The sequence below is a fragment of the Oreochromis niloticus genome, linkage group LG13, assembly GCF_001858045.2.
Source record: "Oreochromis niloticus isolate F11D_XX linkage group LG13, O_niloticus_UMD_NMBU, whole genome shotgun sequence".
In the NCBI taxonomy this organism is placed as follows: Eukaryota; Metazoa; Chordata; class Actinopteri; order Cichliformes; family Cichlidae; genus Oreochromis; species Oreochromis niloticus.
The window spans coordinates 22,438,856-22,454,551 of NC_031978.2; the positions used below are offsets into that span (position 1 = coordinate 22,438,856).

Genomic DNA, 15,696 nt, shown 5'->3' on the forward strand with positions numbered 1-15,696 from the left:
ATGTAGCACATAAGTTCTAGCTTAGCACAATGTGTGGAAGGCAGCAGAAACGGGTTGCTTGAATATTTCATCAAGTTAAAAATAACAAGCTATAACATGCTAATCCTTGAGTTTGGTTGCCTTAGGACAGAGCGATATTATTTGCTGATTACTAGTTGTGGCATCACATCCCTAAGAACTGTTCCTTGCATATTATGTCACGTCCTTGTAATTCAAAAATGAGTTGTCTTCGACTTTAAATTGTCGAGATTTCCCACGGGAACAATCTGTGAATATGTTTCTGATCGTCATGAGACTTTCTGGGATCTCGATTACAAAATATAATCCAGTTCCGGCTCATATTGCACTTGATTTGTGAAAACAGGAAGCAATTTTGAAAGCCGTGTGGGAGCACCGCCTGGCCTCCTTGTCTACTTACCAAAAAAGCATGCACCACAGTGCATCTGAAACACAGGCAGGTGGATCTTTGAGTCAGCATTGGGGCTCAAAAAAACATCGCAGTAGAATTTGGCGGGGTTTGATACGAGACTGGATGAACAAGAGGGGCGCTCTGCTCGGTCGTGAATGGCTGTTTTGCTTTCAGGGAACTAATGACGCACGGCGATTTGAAAAAGTCGCGCGGCAGCGACGCCTTCCCCCCCCCCAAAGTGATTTACGGCAGATGAGTAGTTTAACAGTCCTCGGAACTTTGACATCTCTTATTGAAAGCGCAACTAGTGAGACTTTGACTACATTATTTAGACTTAGTTTTCTTTTTAATTTATAAAGAAGTCGCACTTTGAGCTCTCTCACTTTGTCGCTTTGAAAATTACTTGAACTAAAAATGAAATTTGTCACTTTTTCGGAGACTCTACTCTCCGTAAAGTCCTTGAAGTGGTCATAAAGGAAACAGCCAAACACTCTTGGAGTATTCTAACAGTTTTATTGAAATTAAAGCTTTAAGAAAATACAGTGGCACCTTTTTTTTCTAAAGGTGTCTTTACTCTGAGCACTGTGACTGGATTTCATATCTGCGTTCAGTTGTATGACAAATGTACACTGCGCATGTTGCTGTCTAACAGGACTTCCTGGTAGCTAGCAGTAGTCTTTCTCCACACAGCAAAGGTTTGGCAAACAGCTTTTCAGCCTGACACAATGATTTAGAGTGTAGTGGTCCTAAGCAAAATGTCAAAACTTATCATGTTTTTCTTTCTTCCCAATCTTTGTTTAGAGAATAATTAGAGAAAAACAAAAAGAGAATAAGTGGAGTTTTCCCTCTATAAAACCATGGGATCCTTTACAGTAGTGCAATGCCAGGGACTACTGTTGTGAGAATCGGTGCAACATCAATAAAAACTCTATTGAATGCCATAAGGTAAATGTACTGTGCAGGACACATGACTGAAGATGTGTGGTTTTTAATCATACCGGAAATAAAATTGTGCCATTATGCTTCGCTTCCTGCCTACATTGACTGCACTGCAGCAACAACACACACATGCAACTGAACACAATTACAGAGTGCCAACACTGTAGTTTATTCATTCATACAAATTCAGATTCAATGTGTGTTAATGGCAACCAGCTACAGAGGAAAAGCAGGCCCTGCAGTGATGAACCACATTATGTTCCCATCATTCAACCACATAGAAAAGACATACAAAGTAATTGCACAGGTTGATGCACGTTTGACGTACATTTGGTTTCCCTTTTAACACTGAACTATGGGGGAATGTCAGAAATATAAGGCAGGGGGATAAATAACTTCTGACATAGCCAGAATTGTTGAGGGAATGTGGGTTTCAATAAAGATTGCAGCAGGATTATCTCCTCTAATCTTAGCTTGAAATGTTTTTAAAAATATCAAATACTTGATTCCTACAGCTGCAATAAATGCAATCAACTACAGTACAAGAAAAGAAATTTTTGGAATGCATAACTATGGTAATTATAAGGCATATTTGGCAGTTTTGTAGTGTCTGCAGTGAACTTCCTCTCACACAGACGTTCCTTCCTTCAGTTCCACGTATTCTCCCTTGAAAAGAAATATGAGAAATGGTAGAATGAAGATATATGAGAACAAAAGATTATGAGCGTACACACTGGGAGTGCATTTACTCACCTTGTTCTCCAGGTGCTCCTGTAGTGTTCTCACCGTCTCCCGCTCTTTGGTCAGCTGCTCCTGAGTAGCTTTAAGAAGCTGCTGGAGCTTAGTGGCTGCCTGGCCCAGGTCTTTAGACAGTTTCTTCTCCTTCGCCAAGCGCTCCTGTTCAAACAACCAGGAGCAAACATGACACCAGTAAACTAAGGTAAAAAAACACTGTGAAAGAGCTTTATATGTTTTTATAAACAGGTGTATTCTTTTTTTATTATATAGATATTTGCACATCTTGTTCTTGCTTATTCGTTCCATGTTCTATATCAAGTCAAGTCAAGAGACTTGACTCATGACCTCTTTATACTATATCTTTTGCTGTGATATTCTGAGCCAGGTGATGTATTTTCGTTCTGCACTGTTTGGTGTGTAGACTGCATGACAATCAAGTCTCTTTTTTGTTAGAAGCAGGGCCACTGTCATCCTGACATACTTTGCAGGGTTAAAGACATTTAATACACCAGCACTCATCCATCCTATACTGTAACCCTGCCACACACTCACCTATGAAATGCTACAACCCCATTCGTGTAATATGCTCACACTAGGCTCGCTATATCTGTATGTTTATGCACAGTTTCAACCATATCAATAGTTTTTTTAAATTTAAACAAAAAAACCCCCAAACAAACAGTGGTTGCTATTTTCTAAGAAAACGCTATTGTAGCCATTGCGCACCTTCAGCTGAGCTACGTCTTCAGTGTCGGATTGTGGCGACTCTGAGGAATCCTTTAAAAGATCCAGTTGAGCCTGAAGTTCTGCTACAGTTTTCTGGGCCTGGAAGTTGACAGCACACATCACTGTTATCCACTGAGAACTTAAGAGAAACGTAACGGTGTAAGAAGAACATAAATACTGTACAGACAGTAGCTGATACCTTTTCATACTCTTCTGAGAGCTGCTGCCTGTGGGTCGCCTCCCCGTGCAGCTTCTCTGCCGTCTGGCTCAACTCGTTCTGGACCTGGCGGCAGACAGAGGCACACTATAAATACACACATTGACACACACACTAATAGGCAGCACACTGATGCGTAAACAAACATTCTTTTGTTAAAGAGCCAGCACTGTGCACACACCAACACACATAAATCAAAAGCTGCTCAACCTGTGGACCGAGTTAGTACTTTCTCTCACTGTTTCTAGGTGAAAGACTAAAATCAAACACGAGGTTTCTGGGCTTTTAAACATATAAACAAACATCTGGAAACAAAACAGAGGTGAGCATGCAAGCGGAGAATCAGCAGCAGTTAAGAGTTAGGCTCACTCTGTTAGTGCAAACAGTGGTTAGCATAAACAGCTGCCCTGCTGGAGGAGTACTGGACGGACTGGAATTACAGCCCTACTATATCGGAGTCATCAGTACTTGTTTTCCGTGGAACATCATTTAGGAGAAGGAAATGACCAGATGTGCTTCTCATCCACATGACAAAACACATCTGTATCCTTGCAAATTTTATTCTGATGTCCTATTAAATGTAACGAAGGCACAATTGTGAAGGAAATGTAAAAAACAAAAACAAAGGAGATTTATTTAAACTGTTCATGTCACTGTCCAGTACTCTCTAACAGGAAGTGAAGGGTGACATTTGCACCCTGACCTGAGTGGGTTGAGCCTCAGCCGGGCCATTCTGTTCTTGCTGGGCCCGCAGCGTGATCTCGCTCAGCTGCTGTCTGACCTGAAAAAGGAAGCCGTCGCTCGTCACTGTTTACGTAACCTCCATCCATGAATCTCTCGCTTGGCACTCATAAGTCAGTGACAGCTTACTGAGCTGGTTGTGCATGTGAAGTCATGAGTCGCATGGATTCCTTAACGAAAATTCCCTCCTCTCAACTCAAGTACACTTTCATAAAAATGCTTTACACATTATTGGCTAGACGATGGGAAAGGGAGTCACGGCGGAGTAGTCACCTGTGCGAGCTCCTCCTTGTGTGCCTCGGCCTCCTTCCGGGCCAAATCCAGCTGGCTCTGACACTCCGACAGCTGCAGCTTCAGCTGAACGCAGAGCACAGCACAGACAGGAGCCAATGTTAGTGTTGTTGTTTTAAGTGGAACAAAAGATGTAAATGAACACATAATTTTAAATATGAACAGATAACGCCGCAAATTTATCATTAATTAGATATTCTCCAGCTTAACCCCTTAATGTATCATATTTGATAAAGGAAGCTTTTTTAAGTTTTTGAGACTTCTACCTCAGTGTGTTACATTTGCACTATAATAAATGCATGGAAGTTGTTTTTTTGTATCTACTCAAGAAGCCATGTGTATAACCCAAATGCATAGAATGCAAGAATAAAGGTGAAACTATGCCAGTAATATACAAGTTATTATCATTTAATATACATATAATACAATTCTAGTAAGCCTGCTGTAGATCTTAGCTGCTTATATACCTGCTCCATCTCCTCTGAGATTAGATGACTGTCTGTCTGCTTTTCCAGCTGGGCTTCCAGAAGCATCATCTGCTCCTTCAGCTGTAGAGAAAAAAAAAAAAATAATAATTTACAACTTAAAACCTGCCAACTTACCCCCAGGAGGTGATTTAAAAAGAGTGGAAAAATCCTCACCTGTTCTATACTTTGGTTTTCTGCCTCCAGCTTACTGACTTTCTGCAAAGCCTGGCAATGTGACAAGATACCGTAGATTAATTGTTTGTTTTTAATAGTTTCTGCCAAGGTGAAAACCTCTGAAAGTGACAGTGTTTTTTAATGACAAGATAAAGGTGAAGATAAAATCTTTAAAGTAGGTATTATTCGTCACCTCTTGCAGCTGTTCCTCTGAGTTAGCCATCTTGGATTTCCATACGAGCTCTTCCTCCTCCACACTCTTCTGAAGATGTTTCAGCATTCCTTCCTAAAGGAGAAAATGGAGAGATCTATAGATGGACCATATCAACTTTGCAATCCATACTTCACCACTGGATTTTAGAAACTTACAGTTTCGGCCAGTACTGTCCTGTACTGTTCACATTCAGCCTGCAGGGAACCATGGCTTTCCTCTGCCTCCTTCAGTTTCTCAAGCAACTCCTATAACAAACCACACACATTCACTACCTCTTCTGCCTGGTTACTTTAAACCAGTATATGGAAACAGTGTAAAGTGGCTTACTGAATGTGCTGTGCTTGACTGAGACTCCTGGCTCTGCTGGCTCAGAGCTCCCTGAGCGTTCTGTGTAAACACTTTTAACCAGTTTAACTAAGAGGAGAAAAAGTAGACACTAATGAGTCACAGGCACATTACCAACCGCTTTGAAATAAAGAGCTCATTCAGCAACTCTCCCAGTAAAATCCCCCTTTCTTACCTGCTCTGTCTCTACAGGTATTTGTGGGAAAAGTGTCTGGAGAGCTTCTTTGGTTTCATTTTGAAAAGCTGCCAGTTCTGCCGCAGTGTTCTGTTTAAGCAGTGAACGACATTATCAGTGAAGTGACTGACAGCAAACTGGTTTCCACTGATAAGCCACCAGCAGGTGAAAAGACTTACCGCGTGAGTGGCAACCTTCTCTTTTGCTACCCTCAGTTCATCTTGTAATGACGTGACCAGAGCATCCTTTTCAGTCAAACTATTAAAGCAAACAAAAGACAAAACAGATGTAAATAACTGACCTAATTTTGTGTGAGGCTGATCTTTACATGTGGCAAACTTATTAACCTGACTGTGTACGATTTGCCTGTTAAGGCAGAACAGCAACATTTAAGTGCATTACCTGTTCTGTAGTAGTGCAAGCTCTGCAGAGCCATCTGACTGCTGAAACAGGAACAACATGCAAATCAATTTTTTTTCCTTCTGGGCAGCTCTAAAAGCAGAATCATGCACATCAACAGGAACACTTACTTGTGTGTTCTTCAGTGTCACCATTTCTTCTTTGAGGTTTTTGAGTTCATCCTGAAGTGATGTGACCTGACTGGCATCTTCACTAAAAGGTTACACAATTTACACAAATGTATAAATAATAACAAAACCAACCAGGTTTTTCTGTTAGCCCAAGATAATTATAAAGCACCTTACCTCTTATTTCTTTGCTCAAGCTCAGCAATAGTGTTCTCCTGTTGAAAGGGAACATTTTTACGATCTATATTTGTCCTGAGAAACTGAGAAGTGATACTTTTTGGTAACAAATTAAATGTCAAATGCATGCAGTGCTTACAGCAGCTTCCTTCTTTATCTGCAGTTGCTTCAGTTCCTCGTGAAGCACATTTAACTGGCTCTCTCTCTCTTGCAAGCTGTACATAAGGGCGTGATATTTAGAAAGTGGATAAACCAGCATTGGATGTGATATTGATTTATGACAGAGGAAGAGTAAACACCCACCTGAGCTTTAGATGTTCCACATCTTCAGAGTTCACCTGGAAAATGTAAAAATAACAAACATCTTTAGGTGTGACTACATACTAGTCAGCAATTTTAGGTGTGGTTACGTGTTCGTCAATCTCTTTCATAGAGGTCAAACTTAAAATACATTTACCTGTTTGTTATCCTCCTCCTTTTTACTCTGACTGGCCTCCAACAGCGAGTTGATTGATGCCACCTGCTGTTCAAGCTGGCTTTTCTCTTTCTTTGTCGCCTCCAGCTGGACAGTGAAGGCATCCACCTGAGCAGAACGCTCCTTGAGCTCAGCCTCCAACTTCTTAACACGTACTTGAAACTCTTTAGAAATAAAAACTTGCAAGTTAATCTTTAGCTTTAAATACTTTGACTAAGATTTGTCTAAGATTAATTTTTCTATTTAAACTGCTGACAAAAAAAATGCCAACACTTTTAAATATGATAGCCTTTGCTCACTAACCTGAGAGTGTGCCACTGTCCTGTTGGGCCTTGTCCAAAGTTGCCTGCAGGCTGCCATTTCTACTCTGTGTTGTTCTGAGTTCCTCACACACCTCCTCCAATTTCCTCTGCAATGCCTGTTCTTTCTCTGCGTGGCTGGTCTGAAGAAGAAATTTTTAGTTGTTACCAACAGCAGGGGGCAGCAAAGTATCACTAAAACATTTTTGTAAGTGATAGCGTTGAGTCATATGCATCTTTAAAAGTTCCACAAAAAGACAGCCAACAGAAAATGTCACAAAAAGAAAAAATATTAACAGTTACATTAAACAGACATCTTATTTCTATGCTAAGCAGTTCTTTTGACAAGCATCATAGGAGGAGCTTTGATTTGGAAATGACAGAATTTCCTTTGTCTCCATGTTGTGGATAGTCACAGTCCAAAAAAATAAGTGTTTCATCATGTGAGCATGACTTGTTGCATAATATGTTCAAAGACTTTAGACTGTTGGGAGGGCAGTAAGTAAATGATTAAACAAAAGGCACACTTGACTTGTGAGAAGTGCTGACTCACTTGCTCCACATTACCAGTAATAGTTCAGAGCAGCAGCATTCCATGAGTGGGACTGTGTGGGCAGATAGTGCATAAAACAAGGAAATTAACAGACCAAAACACACTGTTGTGCTTCCTGTCTGAAAACTGGAAATGGTGTCACGCTTTTATGGCCGATTACAACAGGCTGGGGAGGAGCGATGCTCGGACATGCACACATTCCAGCTGGCACCTACAGCCCCCGTCATTGTTATAGCTGCATTCCATTCCTGGCCCTGGGCTCTATGATTACAAGGCAATTAGACGTCCCTTAACATTAGAGAGTCTAGAGATTGGTGGGGAAAGGCCTAGGCTTGCATTTTGTAGATGCTCAGACACCAACTCGCTGCAGAAACAAGATTTTATAAAAAAGCTAGAATAAATGTGGTCCCATAGCAAAACAGAGGAAAAAAAAAAAAAATCTCGTCTTATATAGTTATAATAAAAATAATGTGGTGTTCCACAGGCCTGGCCAACCTGAAGCTGTGAGAGCTGCTTCTCAGCAGCAGAGACCTTGGCTTCCAGCCCTTTCCTTATGTTCTCATCTGCAAGCACACTCTCTGTCTTCTCTCCAAGTTCCTTGGTTAACTTTGTGCATTCCTGTCGCAGCTTGGCCAGCTCTGCATTTTGTCTGAGGGCAGAGGGGAGACAGACATCAGCTCAAGAGTAAAGACTCATGCCTTTCAAGCATGAGTCAAACTTCAGACCTGTTATAACAAAGAATCTGAATCAGTACACACTGTACTGAATAAAGAGGTAAAAATCTGTTATTGTCCCATACTAGTCAGTTACCGTGTCAGCGTTTGGTAAAAACTCACTTGCTCTCGGCTTGACTCGTAGCCTGGTTGAGCGCATCACGCAGGATGGAGTTCTCCTGCTGTAGGCGAGCAAGTTGGGCATTGGGGCCTTTTTCCAGCTGGTCCTGAAGGCTTAGGATCTGCAGTCATTTTTAAGAAACCATTAAGCCTGGTGCTGCTGCTCTTTCACAAGAGTAATGTTTAATGTGTTTCAAGAGGAAACTAAATCTTCCCGAGTAATCTGACAGCAATCAGATTACTCAGAGAACCATAAAATTAAAAAAATGCAAACACAAATATACCAATTTGACTTTTTAAATTCAATGTAATGTGTATTAAACTGACCTTTGCATTGAGTCTCTGCGTTTGGGCTACGTGGTCCTGATAGCTGGCCTGCATGCGAGCCTGCAGAGCAACCATTTCTTGCTCTCTCTTACTCAGTTGAGAACTCAGCCTCGTTTCCACGCTTGCCACCTTGGCCTTCTCAGCAGACAACTCCTGATAAATGAACAGCACAATCAGAGAAAGGATCCATATTCATTGTGTTACAAAAAGTCACTTAAGAATGAAACCTCCCCAACTGTCCATCAATCTCACAGAAGATGAGAGGATTATAAATTTTGGAAGATATTGTGGCTTTCCCTCTCACTTAGCACCTACGCATCAGGTTTTTAAAAAATATATCATAATACAGCTTAAAACAGAGCAATGGGTACCAAATCAAAGTGAAACTACTGCCCCTACATCTTAAAGATTTTTTTCTCTATCGTAACCTGATAACCAAGTTAGCTTTCCAATAGTGCCACCCTCAGGACAAAAGAAGAATAGTGCAGCTGTCAGTGCACAGTCATGACCAACAGGATATTAATCCTTTTAATTTAGTTTCTTTATCTGCTGCCACAAGGCCAAACCAAACGTTCAGGCTTAGTTATAATAAGGACTGAAAGGCAGCAACGATTCTCATCCATATTATGAGTAATAATAGTCTCACTGGGCAGCAAACAAGGCTATCGAGCAGACCTGCTGTTTTTGAGACTATGTCTGACCTTGGTGAGCTCTCTGAGACGGTTCTTTACTGCGGAAGCATCCTCTTGCTCTGCTACCAGCTGCTTCTCTCGCTCGTCCAGCTGCTTCTTCAGCATGGCCACTGGGTCTCCTTTCTGAGTGGCCTAAACACACAAACAAACACACACAGAAATGCAAAAGAATGAATCTTTCTTCAACTTTCAAATGTATTCAGTGAACTATGTTCTTATGTGAGGCTTTTCCCTCACTGCTGTTCCATACCATGTGCCAGGTGTCCTGGATGATGCCAACTTTCTCAGACAGGATCTCGATGAGCCTGTGTGCCTCTCCCTCACTGAACACCATGCTGCTGATGGTGGATACCAGGGCCTTATAGGGCAGGTACAGCGGAGCATCGGCAGAATCCACTGCTGCAACTGCAAAGGCAAACACAAAATAATGCAGAAGAGTTAGATAAACTCAGAATTTTTTTAATATCTAAAATAAAGCGGTCTAGACAAAGGTGACTGAATTCTCTCACACCGCCTTAGGAAAAGGACAACGCTACAACTTGTCCTGTGGGTTTGGGGCTCTGGGCATTTTCAGATGGCAAAATGATGGGGCATTGTGGCACCAGGCGGAGACAAGCCTCGGGCAAGTGAGAAAGCCGACCCCACCTCTCTTCTCATTGTCAGCAGCACTGAGAGGCTTTGTAAGTTAACAAAACAGAGCAACAGTGTTTGGACAGGCTGGCGTGCTCTCTGCCCTCCAGAGCTGAGTGTCAGATGTTACCCACCACTGCCATTGGCACTATTTCCACAAGTCCACAGCTCAAGTTCATCAGTACTGACAAGTTATTCCGGACTTAGATTGTAAGTATGTGTATGCAAGCCAACTGTACCTCCAAACATTAAACTCTCACTACAACAACCAGTGTTATGGTTAATATAGTTCCTGCCATTTCCATTGATTTAAATGAGTTCTATTTTAGAAACTGTAACAGTAACAGCAGTATTTATAGATAGCAGGTTCCTGATACCAGCTACATAGCATAATAGCAGGCCTGTGCATTGAGCAAACAATGTCTTGTTTACATTAAAGAATATCTGCTTGTAAAGTTAATCAAAGAGCAAACAACTGGCTTCCCAGAAAAAATGTTGATATCTAAAACATATGAAGGGTTACCAAGGAAGTAAAGACAGCGTGTCCTTCTCATTTTGCAACATTAGATCTTCTGTTCTACACTGATGTGAACTCATTCCTCCTCCACCACCACCACCACAGAAGATGGACCAGCCCCTTAAACGTGCCTCAAAAAGATGAGGAGCAGGGAGAAGGCTTCGAGAGGAGCTTAGAGCAAGGAAACGTGTTTCGTAAAAGTATTCTGTATGCACACACAGAAAATCACCAGCACTGGAACCAAGGATTTCCCATTCATCTCTCCCTCACATCTCTCTTTGGGAAGAGGTAAAAGATGCCAGAAAGACATATGTGAGGGAAATGAAGGGACATATTAGCATAATAAAAAGCAGCCAGTGCAGCACTGTGGTCATATCTGAAACTAAAGCTGCGGTTTCTGTTGAGCTATGTGCATTATCATCCACCGTATGTAGACTGCCTGTTTCGGTGCAATTCCTCTTTCTTTAATAACTTTAAAATTGAACTATATAAATATTAAAATAAGATTAATAATACTACATTTTGCAACATCTAGTACACAATAATCAGAGTTCTCTAAAATATAAATGCTTACCAGGCTCAGTCTTCTTCTTTGATGCCTTTTTCTTGGGTTCTTGTGCTTTTGCTGCAACAGCAGGAGCCTGCTGGGATCCCACCGGGGGCACAGCCATCACTGGGACATCTTTAGTGACAGCCTCCAGCACCGGCGCAGTTTTAGATGGAGCTGGTACAGACTTGGCTGGGGCTGGAGCAGATTTGGATGTGACAGGGGCAGGCTTAGCTGATGCAGGAGCAGCAGAAGCAGAAGATTTGGTTGAAGAGGACTTGGCTGCTGTAGGAGTTGGAGCAGAAGCAGACTTTGTTGAAGCAGGTGGAGGAGTGGCCTTGGCTGAAGCAGGTGCAGGTGTAGACTTGGCTGAAGCAGGTGCAGGTGCAGACTTGGCTGAAGCAGGTGCAGGTGCAGACTTGGCTGAAGCAGGTGCAGGAGCGGCCTTGCCTGAAGCAGGTGGAGGAGCGGCCTTGCCTGAAGCAGGTGGAGGAGCGGCCTTGCCTGAAGCAGGTGGAGGAGCGGCCTTGCCTGAAGCAGGTGGAGGAGCGGCCTTGCCTGAAGCAGGTGGAGGAGCGGCCTTGGCTGGGGCAGGTGCAGAGGATGGAGCAGTTACCTTAGTCGGGGCAGAGACTGGAGCCTGGGTTACGGCAGAAGCTGCAGAGGACTTGATTGGTTCAGACATGACTACAGATGACGGGGTTGAAGCTGGCTCAACCTTTGCCACTTTCTGCTTCTTCTTCTTCTCTTTAGGTGAAGGTGCAGGTGAGGGCTCAGGAGCTGGGTTCGGTTCAGCAGCAGACTTGGGCTGCATCTCTGCTGCAACTTCAAAAGTGGAGACAGGCTCAGGAACAGACAGAGCTACAGTTGGCGCAGTTACACCCTCACTGACTATGTCAGCATCGGTGTCAGCGTCGCCTTCAGAAACGTCTTCAGTTTTCTCCTGCTCTGGGATCTTCCCATTGGGCTTTTCATCTTTCTTCTTTCCACGGTTCTTCTTCTCAGACACTTTGTCCTTTTTCTTTTTCTCAGTGCGAACAGACTGTGTCTTACCCAGTTCTCTGCGCTGTTTAGCGAGGGCCTCCTCATAAGAGGTCTCCTTCATAGAGAAGGTGGAGACAAGGGCAATCCCGACAGCAGAGATCACCATGAATCCACCAAAAACCATAATCCCAAGGGTCTGGGGGTCATAGATATCCATGGCAAAGTTTTAGTTAACCTGGGGGAAAAAAAAAAAAAAAGGGGGGGGGGTGTAAAATTCACTTTGTCATTCATACTCAGAAAAAATTGTAATATTACCAGAGAAAAAATTAAACTAACATTAGCTGCATTAACAAAGCAACTGATCATACAGAATTACAATTAATGCTCTCAGGTGAAACAATCCTAGCTTTTACCTCTAACGGCCTCAAGGTGTCACTGTCAAGCCCAATAACTTGTGGCCACAGAAAGCAGAACAATAAATCTTAAACTCTGAAACCAAACACTTGCTTCCTTTCGGGTTGAATGCGTTTTTCTCAGATTCATTTGCATCTCATACAGTCAGTTTAACACTGAATACAACAACCTCAGGCAAAGTGTCATTTAAAGCCATTCCCTTTTTTTTAAAACATTAAATGATCATTTTGATTACTGTATTGTTATAACAGAAAATGCCCACACTTTTGGCTGCAGTAAATAACCACTAAAGCAAAAATCAAAAACCTTTTTTTAACAGATGCTCAAAAAAAAATTACACAAATAAAAATGATTAATCATATCAAAAATGGTTACAAACCAATAAAATACACACAGAAAATGCAGAGATTTCCATAAGCTGACTTGTGGTTAAAAAGAAATGCCTTCAAGACTATTCAGCTGTTTCTTTAAGGCTCTTAAAAGTTCCTGTCACAGACCAGAACATTCCACCTGCAGGGTAGGACAGTTAGCTGACTGATTTTTTCAGGTCACTAAAACACCTTGATTTAATCTAGCAGAATTATTATTAATATCTGTAACAGATATGTTATCCTAACAGAAAATGCATAAACACAAGAAGCCAATACATGTAGAGGTTTATTGTTTTAAAACAAAGCAATGTGACACGGAAAGGAAAAGTGCAGAGTAAGAGTCCAGAGTCCCTGTTCATTGCAGGGTCTATAAGCTAGACTCAAAGGGGAAGGTACGGCCCTGCCTCCTTATCTGTGATGTCACACACTAGGGCATCTTTACTCAGGCTGAACTGAAGAAGAGGACCAACTCGACCCCAACTGTTATATAGAAGTGCAACTTTGTTACGAAAAACACATCCCCAAGACAGAGCCTAAGATAGCTGACTTTAATTCATGGGTACAGTGGTTTTCACAGAGGGTGTACTGAAGATATTGAAACTGTCTTCAGATAAAAGGCGTGAAACTGAATTAAGTCATGAAGGTTTTAAAAAGATGTATATAATAACACCTAACTTGTTCCCCATAATCTAATACACACACATGGATTTCAATAACTTCAAAGACAGTTTATTCAAGCTAATCCTAAAATTATCCCAAGACCACAAGTGAAAGGGAATTTTCAAAGTTTATAAACCGTTATGAATACCTTATTTTACGTGCTGCGAATTAAAACAATGTAGTGATGTGCAAATGCCCCAAGTATTTCATTTATTTATTTATTTGAAATTTTATATGGTTTTAATCAATACTTAACAGCTAGCACTGCAGCTAACACTGTGAATCAATGAAATTGGCTAACGTCCTGCACAATAAGCGTCGCTTACGCAACAAAAATGGACAACACAAGCTGTAATAAAACTGCAGACTAAACAGTTAGCAACAAAAAGGTCTAAAATCATTTTAAATAACTTCCGTCTGGTCTGTTTCAGTGGCAGTAGTTTTCTTAGGGGCTAGCAGTTAACAGCTTTCCAAGCTAGCTAAAGATGGTTCAATGAATAAAAAAATTCCAAGAATCCCACGCTTACCCCGGCGATGAAAACGCTACGTCTGCTCGCTTCAAAGGGAATATACTGAGGTCGACTTGTAGATGAAGTGGCTTCTGGGCAAAGCTACTTATATGTCCAGCTATCTGGCTAACTTGTCTTTTTTCCAGTGCTCTCCTCCTCACTCCGCTGGAGAATCCTCGGTCTGCTGTGAAGTCGTGGCACTTTGAGCTGGCTAGACGCGCTGGCCCCATGCCCCAGATAGCTACCATAAATCCACAAGGTTTCTGATTGGCTGGAATGTTCTCAAGACGGAAATGAGGCTGCTGGGAGTTGTAGTTTACTGCGGTCGTGGAAAAAGTTCGTACAGTGAGATGGTTTTTCAGTCAAACAAAGCGATTTGTTTGAAATGAAGAGTAAGTAAGTAAGTTTCCTGTTACTATGTCTTTTAAGTGCGCTCATTCTGGAGGAGGGTATGCTTTGTAAAGTTGAGAAGAAACACCTTTTTACACTTAAAAGCACTACTTTTTCTTTTTTGAGGACTGCCCCGTTTTGGCAAAAGGAAGTATTCATATATCCCGAGCATCGTTCATCCACATATTTAAACAAAGTGCTCTTATTTGTAAGGCCACAGCAGCGTTGAAAGGAGTAGGTCTACGGGAGGTATCTTTTCTTTAATGCAAAGTACAGTGTAACCTACTGACCTCTTCTTTTGTCAAAGTTTTTTTTGCTGTAAGCAGGACTTCTGCTTTTTACTACTTCCATTTATCTTTTTCTACACTTTCACAATTTTGTGTCAAGTGAGTTTTATTATTTTTCCAATACACAGACACACAAGGGCACATCAGGGTCTTTTCACATCCCATAATAAGCCTTTGCGAAATCTTTGACACAACCACTTCTAGAACTGTTTTTTTTTTAAAGCAGTTTGAGAAGTGGTGGCACTTGTTTGTTCAAGTGAGCTTGCAGATTGTCCTTGTCATTCTTCAGGAATTGTTTTGACTTTGAGATGACGGTGTGTTACTAATGCGAGCATAAAAGCAAACTATTCCCTGAACAGGGCAGGGTGCACTAACCAAGAAAAGGTTTGGTCACGACACGCACCTTCCTTTGAGTCCCTTTGATGTTTTGTTAATGAGGGAATTCCATTACTGAAGGACGAACATGCACTGTCCTCCAGACATTCCTTCACATTTTCATACCCAAGACGTGCCAGTCCCCTGTGCTTCTGTGTCAGGGGGCAGGCAAGGAGGCAATGTTAGATATTTATATTGCTGAGGGTCAAAATCTAAGTGCTGCTTTCTCTTCTTACTCTCAGAAGGTGTGAATGTAGCTGAGAAGAATTTCAAAAATCTGTGCAGGACCAGGAAGAAGCATCCTAACCTGTTTCAATAAGGAAGCACAGATGATCCAGTTACGTCAGTAAGCCCTGCAGGTGCGGTTAAAAAAAAAGTCCATTCAGAGGGCACATTTTCTATATGGGGAGGTTTTCATGCGTCATGGCTCTGAGTCCTATTGTAAGGCTTATGTCTGCATTCATGATAATTTTCTGGTGACCACTGCTGAGTTCTGAGCCATGAGGCAGGTGCTTTCACAGGCTCAGTCAGCGTGAGAGGATGTCACAGCTCACTTAACCATGAACAAAACCAAAGTGAAAAAAGACTATATGACACAGCAGACAAACGTACACCTGAAGCAGTGTCCCCTTTTTCTCTCGATCTATTGTGCTTTCTTAAAAGATCCTGGGCCTGATTATGTAATAGTGCTTT

General features: G+C 41.8%; 1 protein-coding gene across 3 annotated transcripts; it reads right to left on the reverse strand.

Moving 5' to 3' along the window:
* Positions 1–983: 983 nt before the first annotated feature.
* Positions 984–14,162, reverse strand: rrbp1a (ribosome binding protein 1a). 3 transcript variants are annotated; one of them, XM_019366408.2, is made up of 27 exons: positions 13,970–14,162; positions 11,041–12,232; positions 9,570–9,724; positions 9,329–9,451; positions 8,628–8,780; positions 8,304–8,422; positions 7,963–8,116; positions 6,919–7,057; positions 6,598–6,779; positions 6,444–6,478; positions 6,280–6,355; positions 6,141–6,178; positions 5,967–6,048; positions 5,839–5,876; positions 5,616–5,694; positions 5,437–5,526; positions 5,244–5,330; positions 5,072–5,161; positions 4,896–4,988; positions 4,703–4,753; positions 4,529–4,609; positions 4,044–4,127; positions 3,733–3,810; positions 3,012–3,095; positions 2,813–2,911; positions 2,102–2,245; positions 984–2,014 (listed from the first exon to the last, which is right to left on the reverse strand). In XM_019366408.2, exons 2-27 carry the CDS (start codon positions 12,212–12,214, stop codon positions 1,976–1,978), a joined length of 3,567 nt encoding a protein of 1,188 aa, XP_019221953.1. In that variant the 5' UTR covers positions 12,215–12,232; positions 13,970–14,162; the 3' UTR covers positions 984–1,975. The 3 variants fall into 3 exon arrangements, with proteins under 3 accessions (XP_019221953.1, XP_019221952.1, XP_019221954.1); XM_019366407.2 differs by having other exon boundaries at positions 5,839–5,879; XM_019366409.2 differs by lacking the exon at positions 3,733–3,810 and having other exon boundaries at positions 5,839–5,879.
* Between the last annotated feature and the right edge of the window lie 1,534 nt (positions 14,163–15,696).

What these genes read in the sequence shown, in the direction of transcription:
- rrbp1a (XM_019366407.2), bottom strand. Translation starts at nt 12,214, where the DNA reads ATGGATATCTATGACCCCCAGACCCTTGGGATTATGGTTTTTGGTGGA. An exon ending in TCCAGGACACCTGGCACATG is followed by an intron (nt 9,452 to 9,569) that starts GTATGGAACAGC and finishes TTGTGTGTTTAG; the next exon opens with GCCACTCAGAAAGGAGACCC. An exon ending in AGATAAAGAAGGAAGCTGCT is followed by an intron (nt 6,179 to 6,279) that starts GTAAGCACTGCA and finishes CCCTTTCAACAG; the next exon opens with GAGAACACTATTGCTGAGCT.